The sequence below is a fragment of the Tauraco erythrolophus genome, chromosome 4 (genome assembly GCF_009769465.1).
Source record: "Tauraco erythrolophus isolate bTauEry1 chromosome 4, bTauEry1.pri, whole genome shotgun sequence".
In the NCBI taxonomy this organism is placed as follows: domain Eukaryota; kingdom Metazoa; phylum Chordata; class Aves; order Musophagiformes; family Musophagidae; genus Tauraco; species Tauraco erythrolophus.
In genome coordinates this window covers 65,153,629-65,174,399 of record NC_141468.1, presented here as the reverse complement: position 1 = coordinate 65,174,399, position 20,771 = coordinate 65,153,629, and the positions used below count along the sequence as shown (strand labels likewise).

Here is a 20,771-nt window from a genome sequence, read left to right as displayed (position 1 = left end):
ACCATTTCATTCCTTCAGGCAGAGGGTACAAGTTCTGAAGTCTGATGCAAAAAAAAAAAAAAATCAACTGTCTGCAAAGTGAATGTTTGTTCAGAATTTTCCTTTCCACCCACTTACCTGAAAATGGAAAATACACTGAATGAGAAAATAATCAACTTGTTTGAGGTCAAGAAACTGACTTAAACAACTTTTTTAAAACAAAAACCAAAACAACAACTGAGTGTTTTATGCTACATCTGTCTGCACCCAACAACATGCATTTTCATTGATAGCCATTTAAACTTGTTTCCTCAAAGTGAGTAGAAGTATGTGGAGACACATCTTATGCTAAGCTTGTTTCTGTCACTCATTTTCTGTATGGCACGGGGTATGTTATTTTCATTTCCTGCTTAGTTTCCCTCATAATGAACTAGCGCATGAAACTCCCTTAAAGCAGTATAGTATTAGCAAAGTTAGACAGCCAAACACAAGGCAGGACTATCCAGAGCTTCCCTGATTAATTCAAAAGTTGTTGGAAGCACCAGCAAACTCGTAATTCAGCACTGAGCATCAATCTCTGCTCACAGCTGGAGTAAAATCTTGGTGGCAGGAGAAGGGACTGCCGGAGCACTGCGGTACTCCTCGCGCCTTCCGTTAAAGCCTGGATTTTTACCAAAGACAGAACTGCAAGACTAAGTGAGCCACAGGCCTGGGCTAACGTGGGCAGCTCCGGCCTTGCCTGTAAAAAGTGGTCTGAATGGAGACACCATCACATGAAGTGTCAGGATAATAAAGCGCTGGGCACCAGTGCAGGCATTTGACCTGCAGTCGTCTCAGACAAGTTGCCAAATTTTCTGACGAGTAAGAAAATGTTTCGTTTTGCAGACAAATCCCTTGTAACGCCATAATCTTGTATCAGCTTTTCAGAGATAAAACCAGATTCCCAGAAAGCTTAAGACCGGGATGAATTTCAGTTTCTTGCTACTTAACATCATGGAAAGCCAAATTGACCCGATCGTACGCAACTCCAAGTGCTGGTCTTAGTGATATTCTCTTTTTCCAAATACAGGCTATAGCTTCTTAGGACTTTTTTTTTCATGGAATGTCAAACTATACACTTAATCACTGGTGTAAATAACACATGCTGGAGAGAGAAAGAAGAGTGAGGAAAAGACCCAGCTTGGAAAAAGAACCATCCATTTTCTTTTCAAGTGTAGCTGAACAGGAGAGTTGAGAGGGAACAGATTAATGATCAAGAGTGCTAAACTAGGACTTCAGTATAAAGTTATTATCATGTCCAGATGTTGTTTTCGCCTTTGACAGCTGCCTGAGGTTTCACTTACATAAATACAGATACGCGTCTAGTCTTAAGGCACCTACATGCATTTAAAATGCCTGCAATATCTTTAAGAAACTGCCCTTTATACATTTTGAATTCCACCTGCAGAATGAGGAAGATGGTGATGGGGGGGGGGGCGGGAGGGGGGGGAAGTTTGTTTAAACACTGAGTACATAATTTACTAGTAGTACATAATTAGTATTAACAGATGCATTCAACAGTTATTCCAGCAACAAGCTGAAGTAGTTCTCATACCTGTAACATTGCCCCAGAAAATGATTTTAAATTCATGTAAAATTTGGGTATATTAGATGTGTATGACTGACACCTTTTTATGTATGCTGCATCTTTTAAAAGTTCATTGCTGTTGGAAGGCTTTTAAAAGTCACTTAAAAATGGACTTCTTCACTTGAAAGTACTATGCATATCTGAGTACTATGCAGCCAAGTTGAAATACTCCCTCCATCTTCTATTCCAAAACAGATGGCAAATAATGAGCAAATTGGAATATTCTCTGCTTATAGTATTTAGCTTGCGGTTAAGGGCTGTCCAACTCTCTGGGTTAGCACCATCTCACTAGAAAACTGCTGTAGATCAAGGAGGACTAGCACAGCTGACATAATTCAGTCTCAAACCAACCCTCCCCTACTTAATAGCTTCTTGTGTCAGCATGTGTCCTAAACTGAAACATCTCGGACTGAACTTGGCTACAACCTACGAGTACAGGGATGTGTTTAGCAGATGAGACTGGCAGGAACAGAGGAGCTTAATGCGGTCAGAGGTTCCGAAGGCAGTGGAAGCACTATGGCTGCTGATGCACTGAAGGTAAACAGGGAACGTTTTATCTTTTTTTTTCCCTGGTTCCTCAGAGTTCAGATACCTGGATTTTTACTGTGCAGTGTGCCACCACTTAAGTGGGAGAGAAGACAAAGCGGCAAGATTTTTCTTAACGTTTCTGCAAACCTACCAAGATTGCACTATTCCAAAGTAAACAGCTACCCTGAAAAAAACACAAGTCTTAAGTGATTAAATTCAGCATGCTTACTAATGAAATTGTTGCTCTGTGACATATGTATATGTAATTATCATTTAATTATCCCTCATTATAATGAGTGACAGTAGGTTATAGGCTTCTTTCTCATTTCACATAAAAATACGTGGTGTAAAAAACCATTGATTTTAGTTTCTTCACCTAAAATCACTTTACAGAAAAGCTTCTTCAAAATGATAAACAATGGAAGTCACATCTCCTTAAATGTGTTTGGGTAACCTTGTTTATTTCTTCAAAAAAATTATTATCTACTATGTCTCAAGTCAACTCTTTAGGTCATGCTACTTCCTTACATAGGTTAATATCAGTTCAAGAGTATCAAACATACAGTTCTCATTAATTTCAGTTGTCCTTAAATTTTCTTGTTAGAATAACACCTATGGGTCTATTCTAGTCAGAATGCTAACACGGCTTAGGTTAAACTCCAGTCCCCTATTTTCAAAACTCTTCTCTTCAGCTAGCAGATTGATGCAACTTCACCACGACCAGTTTTGGTGAAACATGTACTACAGAGACTCCAGAAGAATTTTCATCATGTTTAAAACAACATATGGGAATAAAATAGAACCACAACTTTACTTTACAAAACATAGCTTTAATTATACAGATTGCTTCAATGAGTTTGCAAATATAGATTTCAAAAAGTCACCAGTGTTTTAACATATGCTTTCGGAAATAATTTTATAACATTTACTTTTGAAATACTTTTGGCTAATATGTTAATATTAGTCAAGTTTTATCAAGTGTTAACTTTTGAATATTTTTGCTTAAGTGTTCAACAAGCGTTAACTCATCATTGAAAAGCCATCTCTAGACATTTGCTAGTGCATATACACTCTGACAGGGATTCAGGTGTTACTCTGATTTACAGGTTATGAAAGAGCTTAAATATGTCTGCTAGACTCAAATGGGAGCCATGCTTAAGTTACAGAAAAAAAGGCAGCTAACCTACTGAAGTGGCATAAATAACTAAGAGAGAAGATAACAACTCGGCCATACACGCTTCAGTTTTAGTCTTTTCTTGGTCTCGGGAAGAATGTGAAATACTAGAAAGTGAATGATTGCCTGGCCCACAGCATTCTCGTATAATCACAATAATCTGGAGAATTCAAACAGATTGTGAAGAATTTCATGTGGAACAAATTATATTAAAGAAGACTCCTTAATGAAATGTCATTTTTGACTCATGACGTAGATTAAGTACTTTGGAGGGAAGTCTTCAGGGCCAGCCAGGCTCAAGTTGATTTGTTCGTATTGTTCCCCAAAGCACACCTCAAGAGGCAGCAAGGTAGTTTTATCAATATACAAACTGAGTTTTGGCTTCTTGCTGAAATTTTCAGAAAGGGGACAAATTTGGAAGTGTTTTCTTATCCTATGCAAGCTGCTCAGCCACAGCTCCTTTGGAATAAGCCCAACAGAAAGAGAAACCGTCAGAAAGTGGTTTCTCCTGACCCATGTGACAGTGAACAATAAGTGAGAATCTGGTATTCAATTAATAATCTCCCAGTCACTTGCTTTCTTCACAGCATCATTTTCAAACCAATCTTACAACATTTGTAGCTTTCTACACCACTGTAACCTGAATTTGATAAATCAACTCTTCTATAGAGCAAGAACTTCATTAACAACTTTGTACAGACTCTAATGTGAAACTGAATAGCAGTATATAATTTGAAAACAGATTGACATTAGGTTTTGATGTATTTTTCATTTGTATTTTAGTATCTCTCAAAAGAGAGTATCACTAATTTGCAATCACCATAAGACAGCAGACTTGAGGGTAATTCTTGTTGTGTCACTTGAACACATAGTAAATTAGAAAAAAATGCAGACCATCAGATTACATTTTGAAAAGTTACTTTACCTGTATGCTATGGGACAGAAAGAAGGCAACTTAGGTTAAAAGCGTTACAAAGAATATCCAATAACGACCAGAAAGCAGTCTTAGACACCTGGAGGTTTGGGGGTGTGGAATTTTTAGAGTTTTACAAAGTAGTTTCAAAAGAATCCGAAAGAAATCTGAAATGATGCAGCATAAAAATTGCGAGAATCTCACGACTGATTTTCATGGTGGAAAGGTTCAGGTTGAAATATGCTGCTTGTTCAAACTTTCTGGGAGAGAACACGGAGGATCTTACTTCTTAAAAATGCTGTCAGACAAATCGCGTCACCCATGTGACTCACACAAAACCATTGTCTGCTAAAGCTCCAAACACATTGGCACTTAACAGAGGTTTCCAAAGGCTGAAACCAAGTCTCTTCAGTCACTAAATGAGGATTCACTATCAGAACTGTCTTCTGCTTTCCCGTCATCTCCCCAGGCAGGCACAGGGGCATCTGGGGTCCTGCAGGCAACAAAAATGTTCTGTGTTGTAAATCCTGGAAGGCAGCTGAGAACATAAGCAGCTTAGCATGTAACGCTCATGTCCCTTCACTACAACTACACCCCCTATGTATCCACAACATTTTATCCACAACATCCAAACTGTTTGTGGTTTACAAACTCACACCTTATTGGTATTGCTTCACTTACAACTGAAAGATCAACACTAGAAACTGTAACTCACTGGACATCAAAATATACATCAATTTGAACGTACACCTTTGAGGTTATTGGAAGTAATGACAGATCACTAAGACGTGGTAAACACTTGTAGAAAGAGTTGAAAGCAGGCGATACTGATTAATTCAATATTTTTTTCGATCTTCAGAGGTACTAGGGCTGAAAGGAACATGCTGTACACCATTAAGCAGTGTAAATAGCACATGAAAAAAATAAGACAGGAAATGAACAATACTGTATCCAACTCAAACTGCAGGGATAATTTAGAGAAGCAAAAAAGAATTACTCAGAGTGGAATTTGGCTAGAACACTGGGTTAAATTTGACATGCAAGAGCAGCCATGGGATTTTTATTGACTGTAAATGATCAGATCTCTTGTATTTAGTTTTTAAGAGAATATTTAAGATGGATCTTAACATCGTGTCAAAACATTTGCTCAGGGAATCTACTGGGAAAGAAGAGGAGAGAAGCAAGTAATCTAAAGACAAACTAACACTACAAACTGACGATGCTGGCTCTCCCTGGAGTTTCCCTCTTAAGTATGTAATGAGTTTAGCAATACAAGCAAGACTAAGCCTGGTAAATTCTGAAACCAAGGTAGAAAACACACATGCAATTATACTCGGAGAAGGGGACGAATGATCTTCCTATATGATAGTTAACTGCTCTCTTTCATAAAAGATTACATTGTAAACTAAGCTGACAATTGTATTACTCGTCCTGTTGTTATTTATCTTGGGGCTATACATGTGTGTCATGCCAAAGAATTTCTTTTCCAAATTTACTTCTGTTTATTATAATTTCTCTGTTGGAAATCCCCACCTTTAAAGTGTTTCTAAACATTTTGGGTGCAAAAATGAGAAGTGCATTAAAGAACTGTAAGAGAGCCTTCTCCCTCCCCGCTGCACACCTCCAAAATAAATTAAGAAAGCATTTGCTTTCTCATGCAAATACCACTTCACAATATTATTCCTTGTTGCCGTGGTAATGACAAAACAGAAAAGCCGTGCAAAGACATGTGATCTGGAGAGACCAGTGCAAAAACTCTCCTCTAGTAAGGAGAGGAAGATGGCAATGAATTCCTTTAGTTCACGAGGGCAGAACAAACTCTCCTGGAGCTGCAGACAGGCAAGAGAGGAAGGACAAAAACCAAAAGTTAAAACCAGATAAATTGGGAGCTTGATAGAATAGGCAGTTTTCAAACTCAGTAAACAAGTTGAGAAAAGAGTGATAACAGAAGTAGAATAGCTGAAGGAAGAGAGTATAAACAACTTCATATTATTAGAACTAGCATCTCTGCAGCCATAGAAAAACCATGCTCAGTCACTGGCAAGTAGCTGGGAGAGTCTGCAGCAAGCGACTGCGCATACAGCAATATGTACGTTTCCCTAATTTTCACTGGGACTGAATGAACAGCCCTAAGGAACCTGAAGGCCCAAGACATGCAGTGTGAATGGCAAGATACATATTAAAAAAAAAAGGTCCATGATATTGAGACGAGAAAGCAAAACAAATTAAGAGAAAGGTCAGCCCTGCCTCCTTAAAATATTATGCATCGCGCACCTTGCCACATAATTAGCTTTCTTTAACCAGGTGGATTTGCTACACAGTTTTGAAATCAATAACATTGTAAAGAAAATCTGCCTAAGCATTACTGTTGCACAGAATCTTTGAAGATGGACTTTGAGACCAAACCCCAGACATATTCTGTGAGCCCAAATCCACAGTAATAACGTTGAGGCTTTGGGCAACCTGGCGTAGTGGAGGATTTCTCTGCCCATGGCAGGGGGATTGGAACTAAATGATCTTTAAGGTCCCTTCCAACCCTAACCATTCTATAATTCTATGATTCTATGATTCTGTCTTAACTCAAAATAGACAATCCAAAAGCAGGTACTTTTTTTTAATAAGCTTTTGAAATTTTAACCTATTACCTCATTTTTATCTACTACAAAAATCCATCCAAATATGGAGAAATAGCAACCAGGAATGCAGAGTAAGAAATACAACACATTTAACATATATATACATATATAGTAAAACCACGTTTAATAACCCTGTCTCAGACTTGCACAGGTTCTTACTTGTGTTCTGTTTCTTATTTCTCATTTGATCACTAAAAACACCAAATGAGGAATAACTACTTTAGGCTTATTTAGACACCAGGAAGTAGCTGGGAGATAAAGTGACTCAACATATGACGGTATTTCAGTTTTCCTGTATTTTTATTTATTTTACTAAACAAGTTGCTAGCTTCACAATAAGGCTGTCCAAAATGTAAAAAGACTTCAGTGGAAAGGAGGAGTGGACTTTCTAACACACTGACAGTTTCTGAAGAGGATGCAAAAGTGTTTTAAGCAGTTTAGTGGCTATAATGGAAGAAAGTAACTTAGTGTTTTCATCAGTTTAACAAATTCTGTGAAATAGTACAGTAAAATTAAATTATGCATCAAATATAGAATAAGCTTAAAATTCATGCTTATGGCCAGACAAGTAGCTTTGAAAATGAGTATCTATTCTTAGTAGTCTTCACATCAGGTTCGCTCACATCAACAGTAACAATTTCAAATTTCTGACTTCAATTTACACTGTCAATGTTCAAGTCAAGTTGTACACTTTATCTACTGAGGGAATCTGGAAACATCTGTGTTGTCTCTCACACATCCGGCAAAATAAAATAAAGTTCGTTCCTATTACTCTACCATGATGGCATTTTGTTATTGAAGAGTTGGAAGAAAATATCTGGGAAAAAAACTCATACTCTAAACCAGTACGAGTTTCACTAAACAGTGAAAATGGCTACTGACATATTACTTGATTCCTCATCCCTAAAAGCACATTGTCAAATGTTACCTTGACATGGCTATATCCTTTTCCTTGAACTGAACCACCTTTGCTTGGCTTGGAAGAAGTCCTTCCATTTCCTCTCAAGTCTGAATGGTAAAGTCCTGAAACTTGCTGTTTGGGAGAGTGCAGTACCTACTCATTTATATTCCAGTCTCTGTATTTCCTGGGCCTTGCCTTGGACTAGACAATACTAGACAGCTCATACTTGAGATTGCATCCTTCCTCTTTTGGTACTTATGGTCCTCTTCAGACTTATAGAATGCTAAAAACACCTTTCATGGAAGACTTCAAAACTTGTTTTAATGCTGATAATTTAGATTCACAATACCATAAAGAAGCTTTCCTTAGCACACTTTTTTCCAAGTATTTTAAACACATGGTTGAATTCCAGCCTTACTAAAAGATACAGCTTACTTACTCAAGAAGATCTGGATTTAGCCCTTCAGAAATCATTTTGTTTCGTATTGCCATTACAGGAACACCCTGTGTAGGAGAAGGAAGAATAATATGAAACTACTGGACACAAACAGGTGAACTAAATTCCACAGGTTCTTTTAGGCTACACTTTCCTACAAGTTTATGCATGTCACTTGTTGAACAAGAGCATGGAATGATCATCTCAGTTGCCATCAGTATGAATATAAAAGAAAGAAATGACTGAGATCAAAGGCCTTTTTAATCCTTCTTATATTTATGGCAAAACATCTAGAGAAAGCTGCAGGGAGAGAATCAGAAACGGACAGATATATTTTCAGTTCACGTAGACAAAACTAGGAACCTGAAGTTATGCGTACGGATGAGAACGTGAAGAAAGCAAAGTAGCAAAAAGTAGAGAACAGTTGTGCTAGAAAGATGAAGACGACTCAGACGTGCTAAAGGCATGGCCAAAGAGGGAGGAAAAATCAGGAAAGTGCGCCTGCTACAGCTCTGGAAGGATACCTTAAGGCAGCGCTAAAAACTGAAAAAGTCTTTAAAAAGCATGCAGAGAAAGGCAAACAGGACATGAGAACAGAAGCGCAATTTAAAAGTGACTCCTCTGAATTTAAGTGCTTGTACAGTCAGGCTTGAATCTTCTACGACTTGCAGACAGATTTTAGTCAACTATGTATGTGTTAAAAAAAATTCCTTCCTTTCACTGCAAGTCCTTCCACAGCTTCTGCACTTTATTTTATACGGTAACACCTAAACATCCCCTCATCTTGGATCGCATACCCAAGAACACTTTGACCCACGTCGTCTTACGAGATATGTTCCAACAAACTGCTCCTATGTTTCCACTAGAGTTGCTCAAAGACAACTTGTTGCTTTGCCATTCCCTGTTGCAAAACATCAGAAACACCACCTGGACCGGTGCGTGCCAAGATGGGGGGGGAGAGGAAAGGGTGGAAAAGAGGATGCAATTTCTGATTTCCAAGGAACAAAGCTACTGGTCGTCTAGGAAAGTCAGGAGAGGTCTCACAACTTAAATGAAAAGTAGCGTAGGATTCTTTTGGCACAGGACAAATACCTGTTGTTCAAAGTAAGTACAATAGTGATAAAATAAAGGGCAGCTGTGACTAGTGCTCCAGAGAGGCAAGTGGTACTAGTGACAGTTGCAGTAACTAAGCTGGCAAAGTGAGAACTAGGTTAGCTATCTCACTGTGTTTTCCTTCTGCAGTTTCACAGTAAGAACCACAATCAAGACTTTTGCCTGAAGATTCTGGAATAGCACACAGGCAGGTACACAGTTTTAGCAATCTATTAGGCATATTGCCAAAAATGTGACTCAAATAGTTGTGAGGTATTAGCCTGAAATAAAGAATTTCTCGGTAATTCACAACCAATATAAATTACAAAGGAGAAAGCATTTGAGCATTTCATGACAGTTTAAAATATTCACTTATTCTACTATAGATTTGTCTACTACTACGTCTCTTACTACCTAATGTTCTTTCTATTGCTTGACTGCTTTTAGGGTTCCTTTCCCCAGCTCAGAAGTCATTGATGAAATGTTTGTGCATCAATTCAAACCACGTGAAAATCAGATTGAGTCAGATTAGGCAAGGCAGAATTCGTATTTGCTCTCGATGAAAGGCAGCTTGGTATAGGAACTTCTAAGAACGGACTGGAAACTGTTACGGTTTTATGCTCACTCTTGCAGAAGTGTTTTATTCCAAAACTGTATGCATCAAAATATGTACAAAAAAGCAACTCTCAGTACGCTTAGATATCATAAATTTACAAAACTAATCTTAAATTTAATCAAAATGTCCCTTAACAGTACACTTTCTTCCTGAAGGAGAATAAATAAGATTGTACCTATATCTGTTTATAATACAATTAGAGCATTACAATTACTTTTTTTTAGTGCTTTCGTGAGTTTTAATCTGGAAAAATCAGAGCCTAACACTCCTATGGCCCTAAATCTTACTAAAATAAAACAGACAACTATTTTCAATCTAAACAGTAACTACACCGAGCACACAGGTCCACTGAAAAAGCACAGGTGTACTCTTCTGACATAGAAACCAATACTAAATTTCCATCGCATTTGCCTCTGCCCAGTTAAGATTTGAAATAATCCAAATCACGACACATTCAATGTCGTGTACCCCAGCCTGACTCCTAGCCTGGTCCTGCAGCTCAGGAACTGTGCAGATCCTGGGGAAGCCACAGTGCAAGTGGAAATCTTGTTGCAAAATAGGTTCTGGTTCTCCACAGTGCAGAAAGAGGTCACATACCACCACTGCTGGCAATTCCTGAAGATCAGAGCACTCTCCATGTCTGGTTTTTATTTCAGTCCTTTAAAGCAAGGATCAATCCATACGAGGCCAGCCAGCATCTTGGCATCTATGTAGTCATGTTTGGTGTTTGGAATCAAGTAAGAGTATCTGTACTTTAAACATGAAGTTTATCTGAAATTGTAGACTGCTCCTCTCACACTGTCAATAGCAGTGTTCTGGACATTTATTGTAGCAAATATGATATTGCTTTTGAAAGGTTTCTTTAAATATTATTGTTGTATATTAAAAAAATATTAATTTAGTATGCTCAACTGCACTCCATTGAAATGAGTTTGTTACTATTTCACAGAATAGCTATCTTTAGTGAAAAAGAAATATTTCTTCACAGTGCTAACTTTTAAATACTACAAATATTGTGAGCAATAAATAAATGATTAGTTCAAACAAATCTTCAGCTCGAAACTTAATCTGGGCAAATAAATGACACTAACTGAAATACTTGACTGGATGAGAAGACAAGTTTGGCAAATACAAAAACACACGTTAATTTGTAGTATGTTAGTTTGACTTTCCTACCACACTGTTTATAACTGGCAGAGGAGTCATCAGGAACTGCCAGTACAAAGGATAAATGTGGAAAGTGAGATCTCACTCCTCTAGCAGTCACCAAAAAAAAGGCAAAGTAATTAGACCATCCAGCACTTTCACATCCACTTTGAAGTCTGGCATTATATCAATACACTAACATAGTGTTCTACTCTCTGGTACTACCCCACTGCTAGGTATTCCAAATGATTTGTAATAAGCTACCCATGAAGTGCCAATTTTTGATTCAAATGAAAAATAAGGTCTGGAACATCATCCAAGCACACCAATTGTAATAACTGCTCTGAAGAGGGAGCGAAACCATGAAGTCAGTTTTAACAGAAGCAACATTCTACTAATACTATGACATAGTCATTTTTTCCAGATTTGTAACATATATTTCAGAGGAAAATTTCCACTGACAGCTTGAAAAAAAAGACAAATTTATTTTTCTTTGTTTCCAATCTCATTTTGAATTTTGTGGATGTGGAAAAAAGAGCTCTCAAAAAATGTCATCAAGAGTCTCTCATTCACCTTTTCACCCCTTCATTAGTTTTCACTCATGTAAATATTGAGATTACATTCATTTATTTCCTATTTATCTGTGGAACAGCCCACAGATAAAGAGGTAAACAAAACCTGCATCATGAATAACAGGAAATTGAAGTGGAAACAAGTAGTGAAGCAATCTGTGTATCTCTATTTTGAACTCTACAGAAACATCAAATACTCCTGCTCTGGACTATACTAGAAAAGTTGCATTTTGTACCCTACAGCAAAGCCAAACTGTAATCACGTCTGTGTGTAGGGAATGACACCAATTCTGTCAAAATAACTACACTTTCAGTGGCATCTTCTGTGGCTCCAGTTAATATCACTCTGCATTTACACATCTTCACACCTTCAGTTCACAAGTATATTGGCAGAATTTTGTAGAAAGATCTTGCCTGAAGCTGTCTTAGGGAATTTATTACATCAACTCATTTATTAGAGAAGACATGCTAGAAATATTGTGATGTTATCCTAGCTTAAAGATTAAGCAATATATGCCTTCAGACATTTGATGTTCACTTAGAGCTGTGTGTGACATTTCACCTAAAAATAATGGAGAACCTAAAGTACGATAAGAGAACTGACTTACCACTTGTACCATTTTGAGATATCTGGCGTATCTTGGATCCTTGGCCACAGTTCTGACGTTTTCTGTTACTACCTCCGTTTTCTGTAACCCTTCCTCATGTATATCGTTCTGCTGTACACAAAGAAGATAATACTTTAATGGTTAGCCATGCAGCCCAGAAGCATGGGGAGATTTCAGTCCATAAAATTTGTAATTTAAGGGTAAAGTGTGACTCTTCTTACATCAAGATTATTCTGATCTACATTCATAGATTTCCAAGACATATGAATACACAAAACCCAGCTCTTTCGTTACTGACTGTTACAAGTGTGATCTTCTACTTTTAGTCACGATTTTAAATTATTGCACAATACAAGGTAAAAAAAAGCCTATAATAGCCCTGCTAAGTTTGCTGCATTTAATGAATAAATCAGAACTAAATTTAAATGCTCACTTTATAAAAAATAATTTTTTAAGGATTATATCTATGTATCTCCCTTAGTGGCCCAACGCCTTTTTTCCTCAGAATATTTACTTGATTCCCTGAGAAATGTTTCATACAGATCATATAGCTTTTAAACTATACTCTTTCGTATACACCATTAACCTAAAGGATAACACAATGAAATCAAACAACTCTTGAGAGTAATTCATTTAAAAAAATGAAAAAATACAAGAAGCTATAGTACGATTTAAAGCACAACAGAAAACTGTGCATTTGCTATTAAAACAACCACTTGAACGTAGCACTGGAAACATCTGTCCCTACTATAATATCGGAGAGGAGGAATATTTTAAAGAAAACAAAATAACGGGAGTCATTGCCTAACACTACTGAAACACACCATGCTAACTGTTCATTCTGTCTCCAATGTTGCTGGCTGCAAATTAGTTACAACCCTTAATAGGCAGGTAAAGGCAGCAGAGTACTCCAGCAATTGCTGCTCCAGAGCAACTTCCATCAAGTAAGAGAAGGAGCAGAGACCGAAATTGGAGATTCCAAGAAAAGAAAGTATAATAGGAAACTGAGGAAAGAACTCCATCTACAAGTGAGCCAAAAAGCCTAAAAGTGGCAATCACAGAATTTTGAGTCTGTAAAAAAACAACCAAACACACACACACACAAAAAACAACAAAAAATTAATTGCAGAGATAGAATCTTAATGTTGATCACTTATAACAGGCTGGCATTTTCTGTACATAGATGATAACATATAGAACACAGTCAATATAATACCCTCTTTAAAATAAAGTATGCTAGAAACTCCAATTTGAGCTGAAAGCTCACATTCTAAAGGAAGGAGAAAACAATTGGAATTATGTGACTTGAACAGTTATTTTCATTCATGGCCTTCGCAGTTCCCCGATGTAGTTCACGTTCATATTTTATTGTGACTGAGGAAGAGGAAGGAGGCATTTACCATTAGATTTGAGTTAGTTCTAATTAAAGCCACATATCAAGAAAGGGTATACTCGCCTTTTGCGTAGGTCATTCAATAAAACAGTTTCATTAGTGAAAATCCTAGATTTAGATCTTTACAGTTGAATACTGTCTTCCAATAGTCATGCTTCTTCCATTTGTTTCAAATGACACTAGAAACTTGACATAGAGAGGTTTACTACTTCAATGTATTAGTTACGCTCCATTACTTACTCCAGATTGAGGTGATACAGCTGTCTGTTGATCTGTAGTAGCTTGTGCCACAGGACCATTTGTAACATTATTCATATTTGCACTGGACACTTCAAATTTGACATCTTCTAGGCCAGGAATAGAGGATAACTGAGTGTAAAAAATATCATCGAATAAGCAATGAGCATATGATAAGTACACACGTACAATAAAATCTGCAGTATGCTGCTTACCACATATTCCCCAGAGAGTTTTCACATTAGTAACATCGTAACTTTTTATCACTAGTTTTGGTCTTTTGATTGGAAGAAAAAAAAAAGTCTTTTCATATCAGGTGGCTTCTACAACAAAACCCTGAAAACAATCCATTGGAGCTTTCACTGTTAACACAGGGTTGCAGTGCAAGAAAAGCTTCAACACCTTCCCAGCTTTTGGCTACTGCGCTTATCAACCGCACAAGAGCCATGCTGAAAGAAATCATGACATGAACAGCTGTATTACCTAACAGATGGGCAGCTGGTTAAAGATTTTGCAATTTTCTACGTCTTTCACTCTTTTAAGGAAATGCTGAGAGTTGATACTAAATACGCTGCACAGGAAATTCTACTTAATATGATTATGAAGAACTCTGCAAAAATTATCTATACTGATAATTTCTAAATATTTTGAAATAAATAGGAGTTAGTAAGCACAGTTTGTACTACTACAGCAGTTTTTTTCACACAGATCTTAAGGAACAGTTTCAAAATGTCCTACTCCTGCTTCCCAAAAAGCCAACCAAAATTGCTTTCACCATTACTGAAAAAAGGATTGGTTAAAACTGTACAGTGGGTGGTTTTTCGGTTTTAGGGTTTGTTTTGTTTTTTTTTTTTTCTTTTAGCAAATCAAATGATAATACCTGCCTATAAATTATATCCTTTTGTCATTTTAGCTAAAGAAGATAAGTCAGACACATTTGTGTTAGCTTAGATCCAATTCAGGTCACACTTTGATATCAAAAGGTTTACAAGACATCTATGTAGTTAATTATACCAGCTCAAATCCTTACAGCCTGGCAACACTCATTAAGATAGTTTTTCTTTACAAAGGGGGCAAAAATTTCTTATTAAGAGTTTCCCTGGCAAATGCAATTTTGCACTGCAACCCTGAAACAGAAGTTGCATATTTTAATATTGGAAAACTTCCCTCCATTTTCTTAAAACCAAACATTGCAACAAAATCAAGACAAGTAAGCTGCCATGTAGTTCAGTTGCCCAAAATCCAAGTGCTCCTTTCCTGTTCAACAGGCTTAACAGAGACAAAACCAACATTTCCACTACGTGCACTTCGTTCCTTTCTTCCGTATCAACTACATGTTCAAATGTTACATCATGTAAGGGGCAAGGCATGGAAAGTGAGAACTTGTCATGCGAGCATTTCGCGTGACCTCCTTCAAATCACTATGAACACCTATTTGCTCAATTCAGACTATGAAAAGGAAGCTAGTTCATGTAATCTAAGAAGCTGTCACTGTTAGAAGACAAAGTCTGTACACATACAAACCTTTGCATCCAAAATATTGAGTGTTGTTTCAATTTGTTGGATACGGAGAGAGAGCGCTGACAATTTCTGGAACAGAAAACAATTAGGACATGAAAACACTCTCCAAGGCCACTTGTACCTATACGCTAGTTCACATCAAGCTAAAGAAAATCACTTTGGTCTTCTACCTGCTGAAAGTAGAGTAGAGCGTAAATGAGATGATAACATTAGGAAATAAATGAAGCAATGACATCTCTTCAGTACAGTAGCTACAGGGTTCAAATTCTAAATAATTTTACTAGGTGGTTAGTTTTCCCAAACAATGACTCACAGAAATGAAGACAGACTATGTACAAAAGAAAGCCAAAGTAAATAGGGTAGAACTTTGGGCAACTGGAGAATCAAGGTAGACATACTGTACTCTTGCAGTTACCAAAACACCTTTTTTCAAAGCTTTTCCCAAACGTGGAAGATGAAAAGATGCGATGTGTGCGTATGTAGCAGAGCAAACAAACTAGAAAAATCTGATAAAGAATACAGCAGGTGATTGAAAGTCCTGTACAGTCAAAATGCACAGTGAACCAGAACTAACCAGAAGCTTTCTATGCTCCAGGTGCACCTCGATCAAATTTTGGCACCTTTTTTTTTAAAAAAAAAACCCAACAACTTAAGTTTTTCTAAATTACTCTACAAGAACTGTCACTCTTTAACTAATCACTACCATACTCCAGAAGAACTGTCCAAGTGAAGTTGGCTAGCACACTGGCTGGCAGATATGTACCACTCTGACAGCCTTCTGGCACGTTGGCAAGATTTTGCCTGGCTCTCAAGCAGAACTTCAAAACCCTGAAAAATGGCAGTTCTGCCAATATGCTAGAAAAAGTAAAAAGAGACTGACAGGAGCTAGTCTTTTTGGATAGTGCACTGACTTGTTTACAGATGGTTCTTTGTTCATGAAGAGGAGTTAGTTCCTATTGAAAGGAACTATATTCCCTACGTGTAGCTGGGGAAAGGGAGGAAAGACACACAAAAGGCAGTTACATAACTTTACAGGTCAGTTTGACTAGACAGGAGCTGAGAAATTTAGAGTTAAGGATGGTGTCAGCCCTAATTTTGAATTTCTTGGCTTCTGTTGATTTACACTGAGACCTTTCCCATTAAAAATACTTCTGTACTTTGTAAATACAAAAAACTTTTCAAAGAGTTTACAAAGCAACTATTTAGTCTCTTGGGTAACAACATGTTTAGGTTAATTAATAACTGTTTTATTAACTAGACTTCATAACGTTGCTGCGTGCTCAAGATGGCTTTAAATATATGTGTTCTGATTTCCACAGTGCCTATGTAAGAGGTAATATTGAGATCATGTGACAACTGTGTTTTGGACAACTGACAACAGCATCACCAGGCAGTTATACTTCCCCATGTATCAAGTTACAATAAACATAAAAATCTAGAAAAAAAATTACTTTTTTTCCTCTGAAGCTCCATATGTTGATGTGGTAGTCAAATTTTATATTTGTCACGGGTCTGGCTCTAAACTTTACTAACAAATAACAGAATTTCTCAGATTACATGGCTTAGTCTAATTGGATTTGACTGCTGCCCCAGCCCTGCTGGCTAGGGCTGTATAGCAGTCTTTGTTGAATAAACCAGAGAACAGTTACAAAAAAACCCACTAATGACAAAAAGGTCAAGCTCAGAGCCACATTAGAAAACACCCTTTCTACAAGGGAGGAAGTGCTCTTGTCCTGCTTAGTGGACAATTCTAGTCTTGTCAGTCTGGTATGTTTCCATTGACACTAAAGTTGCCATAAAAACTTATGAACACTAAATATTTTTTCTTTTCTCTTTTTTACAGGATACTAAAATTAACTGCTTTACGTGCCATACTAATCACTTGCTAAAAAATGTCTTATTTTCCATATCAAAATTATTTACATTCAGAGATTAGGATATCACCCTTTTAATTTAAAGGTGCTAAAATCTGAAAGCACGTTTTGATGTAGCATCCTAGGACTCAGATGAGAGGGATACTGACTGTCAAAATGGATTCAGCACCATAGGAATACGGCATCCTTCTTCCAAAACAAGATGACATCCACAGATGGAGCTGCTCAGAACAAATTCCATGTATCGAAAAGTTCAAAGACTGTGCTAAATGCAAAAGTTTAAGGAAACAGCATTAAGTGTGGTATAATCAGCAGTTCATGTGAATATCTTGGGGAAAACATCTGTCTTAAGCACTTACTCAGGAGAAAACTTGAACAGAAACCAGTTTAAGCTACCAGTATTATTGCACAAAAAATACTGAAGTGAATGGTTCTCATTTCTAGGATGTTTTTCATTGTACAAATTGACAGCTGGGAAAATAATAAACATACCTCTTCACAAACAGTAGAAAAGTGGTTGAGAAACTGCACTGTGTGAACCACAAACTGGTTTAGAAACGCTACAGTTCTTTTCTGTTGAATAGCAGGAACCTGCATTAAATAATGTAAGAAAATTAGGTTATACATAGATGTCAATTCTCACATTTGGATTGAAAGACCTGTTAAAAAATGCAAATGTTTTAGAAGAAATTATTTCAGAAATCTGCCTTAAGTGTGCATATATATACAAAAAAAAATTTAAAGATATACGTATACATATATATAAATCCTTTTTCACTAAAAATCTACTAACGTGACAGCTGAAAAGTTGCAGGATACACAGAAAAGGCAACAAGATCCACATAAATGAAGGACTGTTATCTTAAATAAGACGGCACTTTAAGATGAAATTGTGAACATTCCTGAAAATTGGTGTTAAAATTTTCAAAAAGCAGAGAGGAAATTCGAATCTTTCTTCTGAAGCTTAAGAAGGAAGAGAAAACTTGGTCATCCACACAAATACTCAGTTACAGCCAATATCACAATCAAAAAATGGACAGTAGTGAAATTGCTGTCTCTGTCTTTAGTGGCTACCTATACTTACTCTTATTTGCAAGCTCAGACTATCCTAAAATTACAATTCAGTGTCACTCCTCCAAGTCAGACCTGATGCACACACACTTTTCAGTCTAAAAGGTAGAATGTTAAGTTTGCCAAAAAAAAAATCTGTGCTCATGACGTAACAGACAGTTGGCATTTTTATTTACACTGTATACAAGACTGGAATCAGAAACAGTCACACGAATGTTTTATGTATAAAATTATAGTGCCTCATGGCTGATTACCTTGGACAACTGTTTAAGTCTTAAACTTCACACAGGAAATCACTCTATGGAATCTTAACTCGTTAAAGCGAAGGATTTACAAGGAAAAATATTTGTAGCCAAGCTTCCGCTGCACTCAACAACAGGTTGTGAATATGGCGACTCTCCGGTTTTCACCTCCAATTTGGCCTCCGTGTGCCGATGCAGCTACTCACTACACTTTGCTAACGTTAAAATCGCCTGATTTTTTGTGACGCTTTTGTTACTACTATCTCAAGCTTTCAGGCTGTGCACCTGCACGGCAGGGTTTGCTAAAATTAAATTCTGTAGTTCCAAAAGTGTCAAACTGTGCTCAGAACCTTACCAAAAATTTATGGAGTAGCACAGAAGATGGAAAGATGATTGGCCAATCAGCACTGCCCTATCTTTAAGCTCTCTATGTGAGAAACAGATCTAAACAAATGTTGTTGCATCATTAAAAGACATGAATAAGGAGCTTCGCACGGGATTTGCCTCACAGTTCTAAGACTGAAATGCTTTAGACCTTAAACACGCTATCACGGAACTTCTAATACCGCACTCCTGGAAACACAGCTTCAGACAAGACGAGCCGCGCTGTCCGCCTGCGCACCGGCCGCGCGGACTCGGCCGCCGGAACGAAGGCGGCAGGCGCGGGCGGCACCGCCCCGGCGGCCCCCGGCACGTCGCCCCAGAAGCCGATCTCCTCGCCGGCGGCGGCGGAGGGCCCCGGCTGGCCGAGGGCGCCCGGGGTCGCGCCCGGGGTCTCTGGGCCGGGCCGCGGAGGCGGGGGGAGGGAGACGGGGCTCGCCCAGCACCAGGGCCAGCGCAGCCGCCGCCGGGGAGGGAGGCGGGGCAGCTCCGGACCCCCGGGCCACCGCAGCCCGTACCTTGGTGAGGTCAATGCCGGAACCCACAATGGGCAGCCCGTCCTCGTCCATCCCCGCGGCGGCGGGACGGCGGGAAGGCCCGCTCCCGCCGCACCCCGGAAGCGCCCCGCGCTCCGCCGCTTCACCCCGGCCCGGAAACAAACCCGCCGCTGCGCGGGGCGCGATGTCGCGCCCGCCGGCCTGCGCGTGCGCAGTCTCCTCTCCCGACGCCGTGCGTCGTGTGACGTCAAGTCGAGGGAGGGAAGGAGGGAGGGAAGGAGGGAGGGCGGTGGGCACCCTGCGGAGCCCTCCCGTGCTCGCTGGGCCAGATGCTCGTGCAGTATAAACGCACGGCTTTTCCCGACACTTGCGTGGTTTCGTTACCGGAAACCGCAGCAGCGACCCCCCCTAGACGGAGTGCTGCTTCAGAAAGGCGGCGCTGGTTTATTGCCGCGCGGGGGGGGGAAGTTCTCCTCCTGAGGTGCCCGCGGCGCCCCGGGATAGAAACTTAGTTACACGTGGTAAATACAGATATGCGTAACGGTGCCCCGAAATCGTACATGTTCAGTGTTACTCTCTTAATTGGTTAATTTTGTCTCGCCTGGCATGTAAATTAGCCGGCGTGCTCAGCCCATTCCCGCCGCCGGGGGCATTGTTAGGGGAGGTGGTCTGTGAGTCGGTGGTCGCCGTCACCCCCTGCCGGAATCACCTCTCCCCCCGTTACTGCTGCACGCCCAGGCGATCCAAAACACGGTAGCAAGGTTCATACGTTGTATCTGGGATGTTCCCCCTTCAAGGACAGGCCGCTCTTGGTAGGGAGTTTCTCAGCTAATATCCCACTTGATAGCTTCAAGGATGGTCATCCTGTTCCCAGACCTTGTGTGCACATCTGTCTTCTTTAGATATATGCAAACAGCCTGCTAAACCTTTCGTGCCATTCGTTCACAAAATTTAACTCCTTCGTTGTTGGGTAACAGTTTCTTCTGTAAACTGCCCCTGACGTGACGCAGAGGGACACGGCGAGACGGGCCCCAGCACGGGGAGGGGAAGCCCCAAGCGTGGTCCTGCTTCAGACCCCATTGATTCACACCGGTGTGGACATCACTCCACAGCCTCAGGGCAAGGCTCTGGTTAATGCAGGTTGTGAAGATAAAGCGTCATCCCCAGTGGTCAGACACCAAAGTAATAATGAGAAAAGCCAGTGATTAAACTCACTCTGTGCTCTTATGCATCATTTGGGTGGTGAAACGCCGCACTTTGAATATGGAGAATAAAAATAACGGGAACTGAATGACCTTGGGACCTTCTGAAAAAGATAAAAGCACGG

General features: G+C 39.1%; 1 protein-coding gene across 6 annotated transcripts; it reads right to left on the bottom strand.

The window, feature by feature from the left end:
- Positions 1-2,655: 2,655 nt before the first annotated feature.
- On the bottom strand, positions 2,656-19,543 carry WASHC3 (WASH complex subunit 3). Of its 6 annotated transcripts, none has more exons than XM_086610320.1 (7): positions 19,466-19,543; positions 17,746-17,844; positions 15,383-15,448; positions 13,862-13,990; positions 12,229-12,339; positions 8,198-8,262; positions 2,656-4,714 (listed from the first exon to the last, which is right to left on the bottom strand). In XM_086610320.1, the coding sequence occupies exons 1-7, from the start codon at positions 19,514-19,516 to the stop codon at positions 4,630-4,632; spliced, it is 606 nt and encodes a 201-aa protein (XP_086466446.1). In that variant the 5' UTR covers positions 19,517-19,543; the 3' UTR covers positions 2,656-4,629. The 6 variants fall into 6 exon arrangements, with proteins under 6 accessions (XP_086466446.1, XP_086466447.1, XP_086466448.1 ...); XM_086610321.1 differs by having other exon boundaries at positions 12,229-12,336; XM_086610322.1 differs by having other exon boundaries at positions 13,883-13,990.
- Between the last annotated feature and the right edge of the window lie 1,228 nt (positions 19,544-20,771).